This window comes from Sceloporus occidentalis, unplaced genomic scaffold (genome assembly GCF_023333645.1).
Source record: "Sceloporus occidentalis isolate IW3139 unplaced genomic scaffold, rSceOcc1.0.p SCAF_7, whole genome shotgun sequence".
Lineage (NCBI taxonomy): Eukaryota > Metazoa > Chordata > Lepidosauria > Squamata > Phrynosomatidae > Sceloporus > Sceloporus occidentalis.
In genome coordinates, this window is record NW_028316987.1 from 71,460,749 (window position 1) to 71,476,568 (window position 15,820).

Here is a 15,820-nt window from a genome sequence, read left to right on the forward strand (position 1 = left end):
TTTTAACAGTGAAAGGAACAGAAGTTTTTAACTGGCTGTGTTCTCTGTACTTTTTTGAGAGAAAGTCCTGCAATTTTTCTATTGCTTGTTTTTTGCAGGGGCATGGGAAGAATAGAAATATGAATCAAAAGCAGCAGCATTAACCCTGTGCTAGAAACAGAAGGAAATTGTTATTCATCTTAAGAAAGTCTGTAGTTGTGAAATATGAAGTGGCAGCTGATCATGAACCTTTTCTGCTCTAATCTTGTGCCCTGAAATAAAGCAGGAAAAGAAACAGTGTCACTTTCCTCCTGTAGCATTGCCGTAATGAAAACTGTTATCTCTCTAAGAAGATCTCTTCCAGTCTGGCCAGGGTTGAAAAAGGCACAAAGGATGGATTTCTGAAAGGAAACTGACCAACACAAACAGAGGGTCTGAGTTTATTTTACAGGGCCCTTGCCCACCCAGAAGAACATGCAAACAAAACAAAACCCTGAGTGGAACTCTAGCCTTCTTCTCTTCCAAGTCAAAACAAAACAGGGCTGTCTTAAAATACAAACAAGATAGCGGGATTTTTTGCACTCGAAGACCTCCTCGCTTTGGTATCTCAGGTGCTTTCAACGTTGTCTTTATAGCCAGTCCAACTTCCTTACAGAAAAATAAGTTCACCCTTGGTTACCCATGTCTAGAAATTCTGATTTCAGGCACATTCCCTGATGGGATCTCATAGTAAAACGTCCTGTTATGAATTGGTCCTTTGTTCCGTTTGTGTCTTCAAGGCATGTAGATGACCAAGTGTTAAAATGAGTTGAATCAGCAACTGGAATCATAGGAATCTTCAGAAGAAATACTGGACAGTGAATGAAATCTGCTCTTTAGGACTGGCCAAAAGAAATTCTGCTGCCTATATATGAACATCAAAAACACCAACCCAATTTAGTGGTTTAAAAAGATAGTTCATTGGTATGATGCCTTGGACATGCATTTGAAAACGAATGTCATCAAAACACTAGAAATGTACAAATGATTTTTTGTTGTTGCAAAAAATACATATGCTCTTTTGGTTCTGTAACAGAGCCAAAGATTATTAGGCCAGCTCCATGATCATGAGACTGGAGTGATGATTACAACGCCTTAACAACTTTAACTGGAACTCTTAAGCTATTTCAAAAGGCATTTCACATCTAGTAAGCACATACTAGAGAAACAACATGGCGGTGTGGCTTGGGTGTTAGTGTAAGACCCTGGCAACCAGGGTTTGAATTCTGACTTGACCATGGAAACCCAATGGGTGACCTTAGTAAGGTCATACTGTCTCAAGCCTCAGAAGAAATGGGTGAAACCACCTTTGAGCAAATCTTGCCAAGAAAATCTTGGCCTGAGATAGATTCACCTTGAGTCTCTCTAAGAAATGACTTGAGGGCACACAACAAAGGACAGACTAAATTTCCCAGACATATGACTCCTGCATAATAGTATATTTGTCGATACATGTGCTTCATTCTTCCCCCTACAGTACTCCTTTTACCTAATATTCTCCTCCCCCTGCTGGTAACAGCATTATTTTTTTAAGCTACAAACTTAACTCAGCTAGGCCACATCAGTGCCAAAAATAGAGTCTGAGCCCAGAAGTGTTAATTGACCCCCTCCCAACACAACCCCCTCCATGTGTCTCATGCTGAAAAAACAGGATGCATCTCTTTCACCTTTTGAAACGATAGGCTTTGGGAAGTCCACTTGTGTTGAAAAGGTTCTCACCAAGTAGTCTCAACCAAGAACACTACATACTAAGTTCCAAGTGTACTGATCACTGGCTAAAGAAATCCCCATTTTGTAGCACTGGTGAAACATCATTTCTCTGAATAGCAGCCAAAATTAGCAGGCCATTTTATAAATGAGATCCACTTTCTGCCTCCTCTCACAAGCCGGGGAAGACAGATGTTCAAAACAAACTGCAGTGTGAGATTGCTTTAGCTGTCCTTGGCTAAGTACGAGGGAATCCCGGGAATTGTAGTTTATTGTGACAGAAGGCTAAATGTCTCACAAAATTACAGTTCTCAGAATTCCCTAGCACTGAGTTAGGGCAGTTAAAGTCATCTCAAACTGGATTATGTCTGCAGTGTATTTTGGACCTGAGAAAGTAATAAAGGTAAATGAATCAGGGATTTTTCAGAGAACACCTTGACTATTGACTCCCTGGTGAATTAATCCATTTATCAATTTCTTGGTGTATTCCAAGAAATTGGGAAATAAACCATCTTGGTTTTCCAAGATGGTTTATTTCCCAATTTCTTGGAATACAGTATATCTTTCTTTAAAAAGTATTTTTGAGCAAGACCAGTTGTATCCAGTTGCAGTGAGCCCTTAACACAGAATCTGCATGCAGGTGATGTGACATTGAAGTGAATCCTTCCAAAATGAAAGAGAAGCTAGGAGAAACAGAAAACTGAGAGGTGAAGGAGAGAGTCACACAAGAGGACATGATGCATTACTCTAAATGCCTTCTCTTAATATTCTAGGAATGGGCCTGTTCTGGAGCTTTTTTATCAGGAGCCCTCCAGGAATTATATTTACTTGACTTTAAACTATTTTGCACAAGATAGCCTTAATCATACTTCATTTAAAAAAAAAACCAACACATGTTACTGCTTATACAATATCCATACATTGTGACACGTGCGTACTTGTGTATGTGAATATAAATCAGAAAGGCAAAGAGGGAAACCACTAAACCACATTTTAAGTAGGTTTTTGTTTTATTTAGGCCTTGCTAGGTAATAAATAATGGACTATACTATGTGAACAACAGATGCTTCCATGCATGAAACACATACAATAGTGCTGGCGTATGTTTAATGACATCATGAGAAGAGGTATTTGGCAATAATAATATGAATATCTCAAAAATCATAGCACAAACTCTCTCAGCTGTTATGTTTTTAAAACATTTATTTTATACGGCTTTGGATATTAATATTTACTTTTCTTAAATTCTGCTTTGACTTTTAATGTACCCAGCAGGTAAAGTATGGGAACACCACCACCACCAATAAATAGTGTTTACCATTTATAGCTAAGTCATACTTAAGAATTCACAATGTTTACCTCCTTTTGAACAAAATCATGTAGATTTGGATATTTAGAGGAAAACAGCATACATTTAACTCATCTAAACATAGTCAGTGCAAATGTCAATCTAGTCCCAAAGCTATGATACTATAGTGTAGGCCACCATCCACTTGGCAGTTTCCCTGAACAATGTAAGAGCACCATCATGTTGCTGCACAGCCCACATTCATTTCAGTAAGGCTTGTGCGCTGGGATTCTGAAATGGGTTGCACCCTAAGGCAGTCTGATTTAAATAATAACATATGGCTGAACAACTGTGTGAAGTGAATACTATGCTATTTAAGACAATTTTAAAAAGCCTAATATGGAGATGCTGCAGTACTAGACTGTTTTCAGGTTCTTTTTAGGCTGAACAGGGAGGATTCTGGGTGAGAACTCACATTTTAACTGCATTACAGTGGCCAAAGAGGAACTAGTTGGTAAAAAATAAATCAGTCCAATTGTTAAAAAAATTAAATATTCTAATTAACACTGAAAAAGTGTTTTATTTACAGTTTCTCAGTGACACCAGTGTATAGCGACACAGTCAAAATATAGCTTGCTTGTTTTTGTTTTTAATACAGGCAGCTGCTTCCCATACCCTCCATTCAATACATTGGACAGTAATTTGAATAAAGTCTTTTCTGAACATCAATTTAATGAGGGAGACCGATCTGTGGTCCATAGCAGTTCTATGTATGGCCATTTTGTCTGCAAACAGCGCTTGATTGGAGTATCATCAGTCTGTAGCATTGGGTCTTCAAAGCCCATAATCACCGCTGTACCTTCAACGTACATGACCTGCCAAAATGGAATTAATTAGTTTAGTCTGCTGCGGGACAGAAATGTTTTGACATCAGAAACAGCTGTTTTACACTCAAAAGTCCACAAAAGCTAAAATTGACATTCTACACCTTATTATCCATATGGAATAAATTCCTTGGTCCAGAACACACTGCAGAAAATCATCCAATTTGAGACTGCTTTAACTGCCCTGGCTCAGTGTTACAGAATCCTGGGAACTGTAGTTTATTTGAAGGCTAATTGTTTCACAAAACTACAGTTGCCAGAACTCCCTAGCATTGAGGCAGGGCAAAATGGTCTCAAACTGGATTATTTCTGCAGTATGTTTTGGACCATAAGACTCTTAATATTCTTGTATCTTACTAAATATGATACAATTGGCTCTCCATATCCATGGGAGTTCCATTCTGGACCATCCCCACGAATAGGATAAAGTTCAGCTATTTGGAGTTCAAAATTAGGCTGCTTCTGCTTTCCTTCATCCTGAGCCATAGTGACAGGACTATGTTTCTTCTCCTTTTTTTGAAAAGCAAATTTCAAATTGTTTTTTTTTTTTTTGTATATTTCCCTCTGTCTGCAACAACCTGCTGCTACTATTTCTCAGTGTATAGGTGTGGTAGGAACTGTCTCTGTGCATCTAAACTTGACTTCTGGAAGATACACACCAGACCTTTAAAGCAATCAGCATGGAACCATGTATGTTCCATGCTATATACAGGGCTAACAACTAATCATGACTGAAATATGGCAGAGAAACCTTACAACAATGGAGATAGATTAAGCCCTAAAGAACTATAATCAGAGTAACTTTCTATATATTTTAAAACAAAGCTGGGATATTTGTTTGCCAAATACTAATAAATAAATATAACTGACTAAATTATTTACTTTTTGAGACTTTAAATGCCCCCCATCCCAAATAAAGGCAATTCTGCTTACATTCTAGAGTATCATTAAAGCTTTTATAATATTTCTAACAAGCTTACTTTTTTCTGACTGAGGGAAAAAGCTGTGACAACATTGCAGCAGGGACCTTTTTTCTGAACAGCTTAATAATCATTGGCATTTTATTTCTCTGTTTGTACTTTCATTTTAGAAAATGCAGTCACTCATGGAATATTAGTATTTTGCTTTATCACATGGACAGTACTCCAGTTGTAAAACAGTCCCAAGTGAAAAATTATTTTCCAGGAAATGCCAGCTGTAACATGCAACTGCCATATTAAGGAAATACTACTCCTAACAATGTTATCCTTATGTTGCCATACCTTTTCATTGTAATTAGATTGCTTCAATCCATTGTAGTGGTAGACAGTGAATGACTCCTGAACCTTTGAATCCTAAGAACACCCAAGACAGTCAGTTTCAAGGTGCAGGTTAATATTGTACAATTTATACCTTCCCTTAATCTGTATTTATTTTACACATTTATGTAACACAAGGGAAGAGAACATGCAGGTCAGGAAAAAAGGCAAACCCCTAAAGTGGTAACTGTGCACACTTACCAGACATCAAGTATCATTGAATATCTTATTTGAGTAAACATGGATATGATTGCAGTATACGATACAGTTGCTGTATCATTTGTCCACTGGCCTCCTAAGTGAGAACATTCAAATTTGGGATGCTGTCTCTTTCTATTGTAAGAACGATGATGCTTAACAACCAAATAAACAACTAGATTTTATTTAGGGCCAATCCAGCTCGAATGCTGACAGGGAAACATCCATTGATTCTCTTCCACTGAATGCAAAATACTGTGTAGGGCAAGGCAAGGAAAAAAGCAGGCCATTTGGAGCCCCTCAGGTTCATTTTTGCAGCTCCCAACCTCTCCTCCCAATGCCATTAGATCCATTATAATCTGCCACTGAAACTTGGGGCTGGAGAAAACAACATTATTTAGTACTGAAATCTGGTGATTGGCATTAATTCTTCTCTAGTGAAGCTTGTAATCGCCTTGGGGAGAATGGGGCATAAAAGCTTGGTAGCAGAGGGTCATGCTGTTTGTACTGCCTGGTTCTTCGACTTTAAAAATAAACGCTTGCCTATAACAACCCCACCTTGTTGGTGTGTACTGGCTGTTTCCAGTGAACCATCTGTCTGGTTTTGGTGTTTGGAGATGAGTGAGAGAATTGTATACAGATAGGAAGAAAGATAGATTAGGATCTCTGTGAGAAAGTGGGAGAAGAGAAATTGTGATCTATGAATAAGAAAGAGGGAAGTGGCAAAGGCAGATATCTGGAGGATGATTTTCCATCAGAGAAAAAAAGAATGCGATTTTTTCTGGATCAGATACAAGTGAGAAAGAGGGAGATTTGTGATCCCCTGAGTGAGAGAAAGAGAGTGTGATCCTCCCTGAGTGAAAGAAAACTAGATACTGAGATCTTTGGAAGTGAAAGAAAACAATGATTCTCCTACAGAGAGAAAGAAAGGGTTGGAGAGATTTTCCATAAGAGAGAACTGTAGCGGAGGGAAGAGACTACAGACCCTGTGAATAAGAAGCAACTGTGGAGGGTGTGATTTATTTTAAGCAATAATTAATAAAATTAAAATTAAATGGCTAGTTACAATCAGAGAAATATTATATTTACCATATCAATTTTTACTATTGCAATTAATTTGTAAAGAATTAAATATTGAATAAAACCAATTATAGATAATTTTTCTGTATTTCTACCCAAATATAAAATTAAATATAAAAATTAAAAGGTGCAGATCTTGGGCACTAACAAAACCTAGAAAGTGTTCCCCAGCTTCTCCACAACTCCCCCCCCCCCCCCCCCGCTGGTGTAGAGTGACCAATAGCAGCACAAATAGCACAAAAACAGTGTCAGCCATGCATCTTTTGCTTGCAAAGCACGTGCTCTTCTACTGTGTTAAGAGTCCTTGCTACTAAAAATGTTTAAATGTGCATTTAAATGCCTACAATAGCATCATGGTCTTGCCTGGGAAGGGTTAAGCCAAGGTGAGTGGATGGTAAGAGTAGCAGTAGATAAAGAAAGTTGCTAAAAACATGTGTAGGGAAAAGGCAAGGTGGATATTGTATGTGGTTCACAGTTCCAGTAGTATTTCAAATGTTTTCAGATGTGTGGTATGCAAAATGGAATGGTGGGAAGAAATCTGGGGAGGAGAAAGAAAGGATAGAGGAAATGAATAGCTTAAAACATTGGGTATGCTTTAAAAGTTGTATGCATCACTGACCCATACATGTTACATATGACTTATCAGAGGAACACAAATATATGGTTACATTACCTGTTCAGGGAAAAATTCTTGAAGAAAGGGACCTAGTAATATGATTCCCAATCCTTCTGGATCTAATTTTGTCTTCATGAGATTGATACTAAGATAAAAAGATGAGGAACACAAAATACAGTGTATTTATACTCTTGCATGACTAAATGTGTTCTGCAACACTTTTAACTGCCAAAAGCAATCAAGCTGTTTTACTTTGACTCTTAATGACATATGCACAGGAATGACATCTTGTTGCCAAAAAAGAGTTATTTTTAAACCAAAGTAATCTTATTTTAAATCAAAGTAGCAACAATTATTGAAACACTACGCCTTATTAGGTAAAGCTTTCAGAAAAAAGCACACTGTCTAATTCCTGGGATTATATTCCAGTAATTTAATAGATAAAGCAGACATCTTGAACACTAACACACACATCATCTTTCGAACTGTCCTGCAAAAAACAAACTTTAAAAAAAGAACTGATTTTATGAACAGAGCTAAGCAGGCACTAAAGAAGGGGTAGGGAACATTTGGCCATTCAAATGTTTTAGACTACTACTCCCACAGTTTCTTATCATTCATCATGCTGGGTAAAGATGATGGAAGTTGTCAGCAGAAAGAGAGCCAAATCTGGCAAGCCAAAAGCTCCTATCCCTGGACTAGCAAGCCGGAGAAGATATAATGAAGTTCCTTGTAAGGTATAATTTGCATTCAGGTTGCTTGAAATACACAGTGCTGTGTGTGTTTTACATTAGCTACGCAAGTTATCTTATACTGCCAGCTAAAAAATGGTACATAATTCTTGCTGGAACAAACAGCATACTTTGATAGGTAATCATAGATTAGTGTATTCTGACTATTTAACTGATTTTGGATATGAGTATTAAAATACATTCAGTATAACATACGCATGCCTAAACCAAACTCATTTTGCACTACACAGTTCATCATCAAAATTAGATTTGCTAAAGGGTCATTTTACACTACAATTCAAGTAATACTTCCTATGGTAAAAAGGAAAAATCCAGCACTTCTTAAAACTAGTTGCAATCGATGGAGCAAACCTGCTCTCCTTAAAATAGAGTCTTATAATGGAAAGTATTATTGAAGAAGTGCTCTAAGACCATAGGAGCTAATTTGCACTTACTATTCAGGATCTGATACAAGGTCCAAAGCCTTCATTACATCTTCTAGAAGTGTGTCTGGTATAAAGCCATTATCTGGGAGGGAAATGATAGTTATTGAAGACCTGGTAAATCTCTAACATAAAATGTTTGCATGGACTCATTAAGAGAGAGACACTTCTGCTGTCTTCATGCAGTACAACTGCCTCTTCGTGGCTATCACCTCTTCCTGCATATCTCATCTCCACTTTTCTAAGGACTGTTAGGGGACTGTGATTTATTATCTTGCAAAGTAGGACTACTATAAGAACAAAGCTACATTAAAAGGTTTGTACTGATTGCCTTGAAATAATGTGGGGTGTATATCTAATAAAGTGTAACTGAGCAGATGTTTAAACATTTTTCTAACTAGAGAACATAATTCCTCCAAGAGAGAGCAATCAGAAGTCTCATTTGAGGAACCAAGCTACAAAGGCAGCCAATACTATAAGTAACAAGAATATATAAGAAGGAGTGGGCAAGTCCACCAGCCAGCTCCAAGCCAAGCTGAGGCTTCTGTGTTTGTGCCTGTGCCTTTTTTCCATCCCAGCGTGTCCTTGCAGCGGCCGGGGAGCGGAATCTGGAACACCTGGGGGGAAGGCAGAGAGAGGGTGCGACGGTGAGAGCGGCGCACATAAAGCCGGGTTGCCTGGTCTCCCCTCCGTCACACCCCCTTGCCTCCCGGACTTCTGCTTGGAGCTGTGTTTGTTGCTGCCGGGCGGTCCCCTGGGTTGTTAGAGGTGCGCAACTGCGCACCGGCCTAGGAGCCACCCACGGCCTGTTCCGGACATTTTTCCATCCCAGCGTGTCCTTGCAGCGGCCGGGGAGCGGAATTTGGAACACCTGGGGGGAAGGCGGAGAGAGGGTGCGACGGTGAGAGCGGCGCACATAAAGCCGGGCTGCCTGGTCTCCTCCTCCATCACACCCCCTTGCCTCCTGGACTTCTGCTTGGAGCTGTGTTTGTTGCTGCCGGGCGGTCTCCTGGGTTGTTAGAGGTGCGCAACTGCGCACCGGCCCAGGAGCCGCCCACAGACTGTTCCAGACACTCACTCCTCCGCAGCTGCGCAGTTGCGTTTATCAGCGACTGCGCAAGGGCAAGGGAGACGCACCCGTGCCGGCATTTAGGCAGAGAATGACTGCGGTGTCTTTTCTCTGTCCTCACTGCTGCACTGTGGGGGGAGGGGAAGGATATGGTTGTGGGGAATGTTTTGGCTGGGGAGGCAGAGGGTAATCCTCCTTGCACGAGTGGAGCTCCCATTGAGGTAGTGTGGGGCAGGGGGAGGTATGGCGGTAGGAGTGTGGACCAGCGTTACAGGGGAAGGCGAGATCGATACGTAATATCTATCCCTCCTTCCTGTCCCTCTCCTAACCAAAGGGACCTGAGGGTCACTCCAACGTACCACAAACTCTGTCTCTGCTCCTGTGCAATGCCAGGTCTATTAAGAACAAGTCCCACATCATTTACGACCTGCTCGAGGATAATAACTGTGACCTGGCTTGCATTACTGAGACCTGGCTTGGGCCTGCCGGGTACTCAGTGAAGGATCAGACCAGGTTAGGTGAGCGGGCGTGGGGGGGTGGGTGTTGCCTTGGTGCATAAGAACACCTTGTCTTTAACCAGGAACTATGTTCGCCAAACTTCCCCGTGCGCTAACAGACTCCCTTAACGAGCTGACACAGTTGGTCTCGGAGCTGATGCTGGAGTCCCCCAGGCTTCTGGTCCTGGGAGATTTCAACATCCCCTTCGCGGCCAACTATGTTCCATCCGGTGAGGCTCGGGAATTCTCAATTGGTCTCGGGTCCGACGCATTCTGCGGGTAATACACTCGATTTGGTCTTTTGTACGGACATGGAAATTCCGTGGGCGGAAATTACTAATATTTCCGCTCTGTCATGGACGGATCATTTCCTGGTGGAGGCAAAAATCAAGGCATCAACCCAGATCCCTCCCGGGGGTGGCAGGCCTATTAGAATGGTCCACCCTTGAAGGCTGATGGAACCCGAAAGGTTCCAGGAAGCCCTAGAGGGGTATATGGTTGGAAGTGACGGCGACACTGTTGATGCCCTGACCAACATCTGGGACACTGATCTCTCCAGGGCTATACACAGCATCGCTCCCAAGCGTCCTCTCAGGCCTGCTTCCAAAAAGAAGCCCTGGTATACGGAAGATCTCCGGGCAAGGAAGCAGGTGCTGCGACGGCTAGAGCACGCCTGGCGGAAACACCAGCGCTTACCCAACAAGGCTCTCCTAGACCATCTTTTGGAGGACTATGGAGAGGCGATATGTGCAGCTAAGAACTCGTTCTATGCTGCACGTGTCGCGTCCGCGTAGTCGCGTCCAGCAGAGTTGTTCAGGGTTGTGAGGGAGCTAACTCAGCTCCCTCCTGCCCCGAACCAGATCCTTGAACCTTCTAAGGCCTGCTGTGACCAATTTAACAACTTCTTCGTGGATAAAACCTCTCGGATAAGCGAAGGTCTTGATACCAGCATTAAAGCAGAATCCAGAGCAGAGGCATCCAGAGCCGCCGTGGACTCGATTGTACTGGATCAGTTTGAGCCTGTTAGTACCGAGGATGTGGACAAGATCCTTAGAAGTGTTAGGAAGACAACCTGCTCTCTCGATCCCTGTCCCTCGTGGTTAGCGGCCCAGGGGGGACCGGTGGTAACTGCAATGTTACACCGGATTATTAATACATCTTTGAGGGAAGGGCAATTTCCAGCTAGTCTGAAATTGGCCATCGTAAAAACTTTGTTAAAGAAGCCCTCCCTCGACCCCCTGTTGCACAACAATTATCGGCCAGTCTCGCTGCTGCCATTTTTGGGGAAGGTGATCGAGAGGGCGGTTGCAATCCAGCTTCAATAGATCTTGGATGAAACGGACTATCTAGACCCATTTCAAACCGGTTTTCGGGCGGGCTATGGGGTTGAGACTGCCATGGTCGCCTTGGTCGATGATCTCCGTCTGGGCATGGACAGGGGTAGCGTGTCTCTGTTAGTGCTCTTGGACATCTCAGCGGCTTTCGATACCATAGACCATGGTATCCTTCTGGAGCGCCTGGTAGGGGTGGGAATCGGGGGCACTGCGCTCCAGTGGTTCCGATCCTACCTTTCCGGGAAGTTCCAGATGGTGCAGCTGGGGGACGTGCGCTCCGATAAGAGGGCCCTTACATCTGGGGTCCCTCAAGGAGCCATTTTGTCTCCCATGCTTTTCAACATTTACATGAAACCGCTGGGAGAGATCATCCGGAATCATGGGGCGCGGGGTTATCAGTATGCTGATGACACCCAAATAATTTTCTCTATGTCTCCAACTGATGCAATGACCAGGGATGGCATCTCTCCTCTCGTGGCCTGTCTGGAATTGGTAATGGGCTGGATGAGGGAAAACAGACTCAGCCTGAATCCAGAGAAAACGGAAGTACTCGTGATAGGTTCTCCCGGCCCGGGGATGGCGGTGGTTCCACCTGTCCTGAACGGGATCACGCTTCCTGTGAAGGACTCAGTACGCAGTCTAGAGGTGATTATTGACTCGTCGCTCCATCTTACTTCTCAGGTGGATGCGACGGTCAAGAGCACCTGCTATCAGCTTCGGCTGATACGCCAGCTGCGTTCCTACCTGGACCGGAGGGGCCTTGAAACTGTAGTACACGCTCTGGTAACCTCTCGATTGGATTTCTGTAACGTGCTCTACATGGGGCAACCCTTGTACCATACCCAGAAGCTGCAACTAGTGCAGAATATGGCAGCATGACTGGTCACTGGTACTTCAAGGGCCAGTCATATAACACCTGTGCTTAAAGACCTTCATTGGCTGCCTATTCGCTTCTGGGCGCAATACAAGGTGTTGGTTATTACCTATAAAGCCCTAAATGGCTTGGGCCCAGGGTACCTGGAGGACCGCCTCTCTCCGTACAATCCGCCCCGCACACTCAGATCAACTGGGCAGCAATTATTAAGAGTTCCAAAGGCTAGACTAGTTACTACCACCAGGAGGGCCTTTACCACATTGGCCCCCAACCTCTGGAACTCGCTGCCCGTTGAGTTCCGCTCGGCCACCTCCCTGGCCCAATTTAAGAAGGGGTTGAAAACATATCTTTTCGAGCGGGCTTACCCCTGACTCTATCCCCCGGTATATTTTCTCACCCCTCCGTTGTCAGCTGGTTGAGCTGGCATGAGTTTGCTTGTTTTTATTGCAATGTTTTAATGTATTTTAATATGTTTAATTGTATGGATTTTCTTGTTGTACACCGCCCTGATTTTTAGAAGGGCGGTATAGAAATAAATTATTATTATTATTATTATTATTATTATTATTATCATCATCATCTTATTTGGCATTAGTGCCTGAATAATTTAAATGCATTGAGGCTGGAAAGGCATAACAAAGAGGTATTCACATGTTCTTACAGCAAGATATCACTTTATCATCAGAAAACCACAATTATGAATTAGGTACAGAGTACACTGATTTTTTTTTCTTTAGCACTTCATATAACATATCAGTCACAAAGATCATGACTTTTTCAAATGTTATACCCAATGGTATCACCTGGCAGGTGTGGACTGCACTGGGTGACACCTCAGAGAAGGGGTGACACCTGGTTGGTCCCTCCTCCCACTGCAGCGTATGAGTGCACGGTACTGCTGCCTTGGTCTGCTACATCTTCTCTGCGAGCCACAAGGTGGGGAAAAAAGGAGGGACGAGTGTGCACCCATCTCTCCTTCCATGCTGCCCTTTTGCAAGTGAGTGAAGGCAATGGAGAAGGAGGGAGGGATACATGTGTGCTCGCTCCTCTACTCTGTTGCTGTGGTTCATTCACCCGAGCTCATTCCTCCTTCCCTGTTCCCTTAGATGGCTCTCTTGAGCCAGCAAAGACTCTGGGGAAGAAGGAGTGGGTAAGTCCACAAGCATGAACACCCCCGGAGGGCATTTGGACAGGTGCCACCTACCCCAAGTAGGGCCAGGCATCCAGACCAGGTGAAAGCAACACCAGCGATGTCACTGGTTATATCTGCTCACATTCAGTCCCCTCTAGAATTTTGCACTTAAATTTTGAATATTGAAGACTGAATTCAGTAAGATTTCCTTCACAGAACATTCATAAGATCACATGACAACTCTCACCTTCAGGGTCATATGTTTGAAAGACACGTCTGGCTTGTTCTGAGGGAGCTTCAGGAGCAACAAGAGCCAAATCCTTAGGAGAAACATTCCACAAGACTAAGTATATCTTTATAAAAACTTTTTTTTTTAAATCAATGAGGTGTCGGTGCTTTCTAAATAAATCTTATAAAAACAGGACTTTTAAAGAACTACAATGTGCTACTACTACATTTATATTGTTACAGTGTTGTTATTACTGTTATTATTCAGCTATATCTTGTCTTTCCCCTTATAATGGAACTCAAGGCAGCTAACAACATTTTAAAAGCAATACAGACGAAAAAAACTATACAAAAACCTTGATAAATGTTTAAGTATAGAAGTTAATCAAAAAGCAATTAAACCATAAAACTGCACACCACATTATCAGAAGCCCACTCCATTTAATTTCTAAAAGCTTGGTGGCACAATAATATTTTCAACTGATGACAGAAGGACAGCAAAGAGGGAGCCATCCTGGTCTCCTTTGGTTTGAAATGCCAGGAGCAGCAGCCACCATGAAGGCCCTTGTACCTACCAAGCTTGAAATGTTTATGGGGCAGAGAGAAGGGCCTCTCAAAAAGATCCTACAGTTATAATGGGCTCATAAAGGGAGATACTAACTGTCCTTAAAAAGCCTGGATCCAAGCCATGTAGGGCTTTATAAGTAATCACCAGCACTCTGAATTGAGCCCACAAACAGAATGGCAATCAGTGGAGCAGTTGCAACAAGGAATATGTATGCTCCTTGGAGCCGATCCAATTTAGCAATCTGGTTGGTATGTTTAGATTGGAGAAGAGAAAGATATGAGTTGATATGATAGCCCTTGTTTAAATATTTAAAGGAATGTCATGTTGAGGGAGGAGCAAAGCTTATTATCTGCTGCTCCAGAGAATAGGACCCAGATAAGCTACAGGAAAAGAGATTCCACCTCAACATTAGAAGGAACGAATCCTGAAAGTAAGAGCTGTTCAACAGTGGAACACACTCGTTTGGGGGAGTGGTGGAGTCTCCTTCTTTGGAGGTCTTTAAACATAGGTTGCATGGTCACCTGCCGGGATGCTTTGATTATAAGTTCCTGTATGGCAGGGGGGTTGGACTGGATGGCCCTTGTAGTCTCCTCTAACTCTATGATTCTATAAAGTGGTCATATTGTTTCAGCTCAGTTAATGGCTCCCTCTGTCTGCTGTACTTTTGGTTCCTTCACCTTGACCACTCCATTTCCTGATCTTCACTACCAATTTTCTGCCTTCAAATGCCAGGCTATTAAAAGTTTAATGGTTACTATATATATACCCTGTGATATATTTTGTTCATACAGCAATTCTAATTCTAGCCAATGGATAAAGCAAATCCTTACTTCAATCAATACTGAGTACAGGGTTAGAGAAAGAAAAGAAATAAGAAGGTCAAAATTAGTTTTAGAAAACAGAGGGACAAATCATGGTATGGAAAAAGCAAACCAGGATTGTTCTGCCCAGAAACAAGTTTCAATGAATCTTGTTCTGTTAACTATTATTGAGGTTGCTGCCATGGTCTTAAGTGGAACAGCCTACTTCTATTATTATTATTATTATTATTATTATTATTATTATCCTTTTTTATAAAGTGCTGTAAATTTACACTTCTACAATCCTGTCATATACATACAGAAAATTTGTCACACATATCCCTTCCACAAAGAAGTACAGAGTTGATTTTTGCAGCTAGTACATTTCCTTTGGGCAATGATCACAAAAATGCATTTCATCTGCCAAAGCCCAATAATTTCTGCCAAACAAAAGCATCCAGACTTTACAAATCTGAAAACTTCCCAAATCTTGACTTTTCCATAGAAGGAAATCCTGCCCATCATTTACCAAACATTACAATCAAGTACACCATGTTACAAAGATATCATTTTCACATTCTGGATGTTGCAATATCCCAAATAAAACCATTTAGCTATTTAAAATACTTTTCTTATTTAAATACTGTGCTTATTTTAAGGACTTATGTTTACCCTTGAAGGCAAGCACGCACACCACTGGTAGATTATAGTGAAGATTTCTCAGTTGTTTTCATTCTTAAAAATCAAAACCAGCACATACAATCTCCACAATAACAACAGTGTGGATAAATCTTCTGGGAGTTTTAAACAGTACACTATTGTTTGGTTTTAACATAATATTCTAAACACTTTACTCAAAATAATTTTAAAAACAACAACAACACTAAAGGAACCAAAATTTATACAGATTTCTCTGACACTTAAGCCTAATTAAAGGCTTAGGTAGTCAATAAAATCTGTATGAATTTTGCAAAAGCCTAGGATAATGTGAACCAAGAAGTAGTAAAATATTCAACATTCTTAACGTCCAGCCTAGCATCAGTCAAATGTATTTT

General features: G+C 41.7%; 1 protein-coding gene across 1 annotated transcript in view; it reads right to left on the reverse strand.

Moving 5' to 3' along the window:
• Positions 1–2,728: 2,728 nt before the first annotated feature.
• Positions 2,729–15,820, reverse strand: part of MINDY3 (MINDY lysine 48 deubiquitinase 3) — a 44,512-nt gene continuing 31,420 nt past the window's right edge. Inside the window, exons 12-16 of the mRNA XM_089533307.1 lie at positions 13,417–13,489; positions 8,276–8,348; positions 7,147–7,234; positions 5,160–5,231; positions 2,729–3,888 (exon numbers count right to left, since the gene is read on the reverse strand). Of these exons, the coding sequence (XP_089389433.1) occupies positions 3,739–3,888; positions 5,160–5,231; positions 7,147–7,234; positions 8,276–8,348; positions 13,417–13,489 (456 nt within the window). The 3' untranslated portion in view covers positions 2,729–3,738. The remainder of the gene's footprint in view (positions 3,889–5,159; positions 5,232–7,146; positions 7,235–8,275; positions 8,349–13,416; positions 13,490–15,820) is intronic.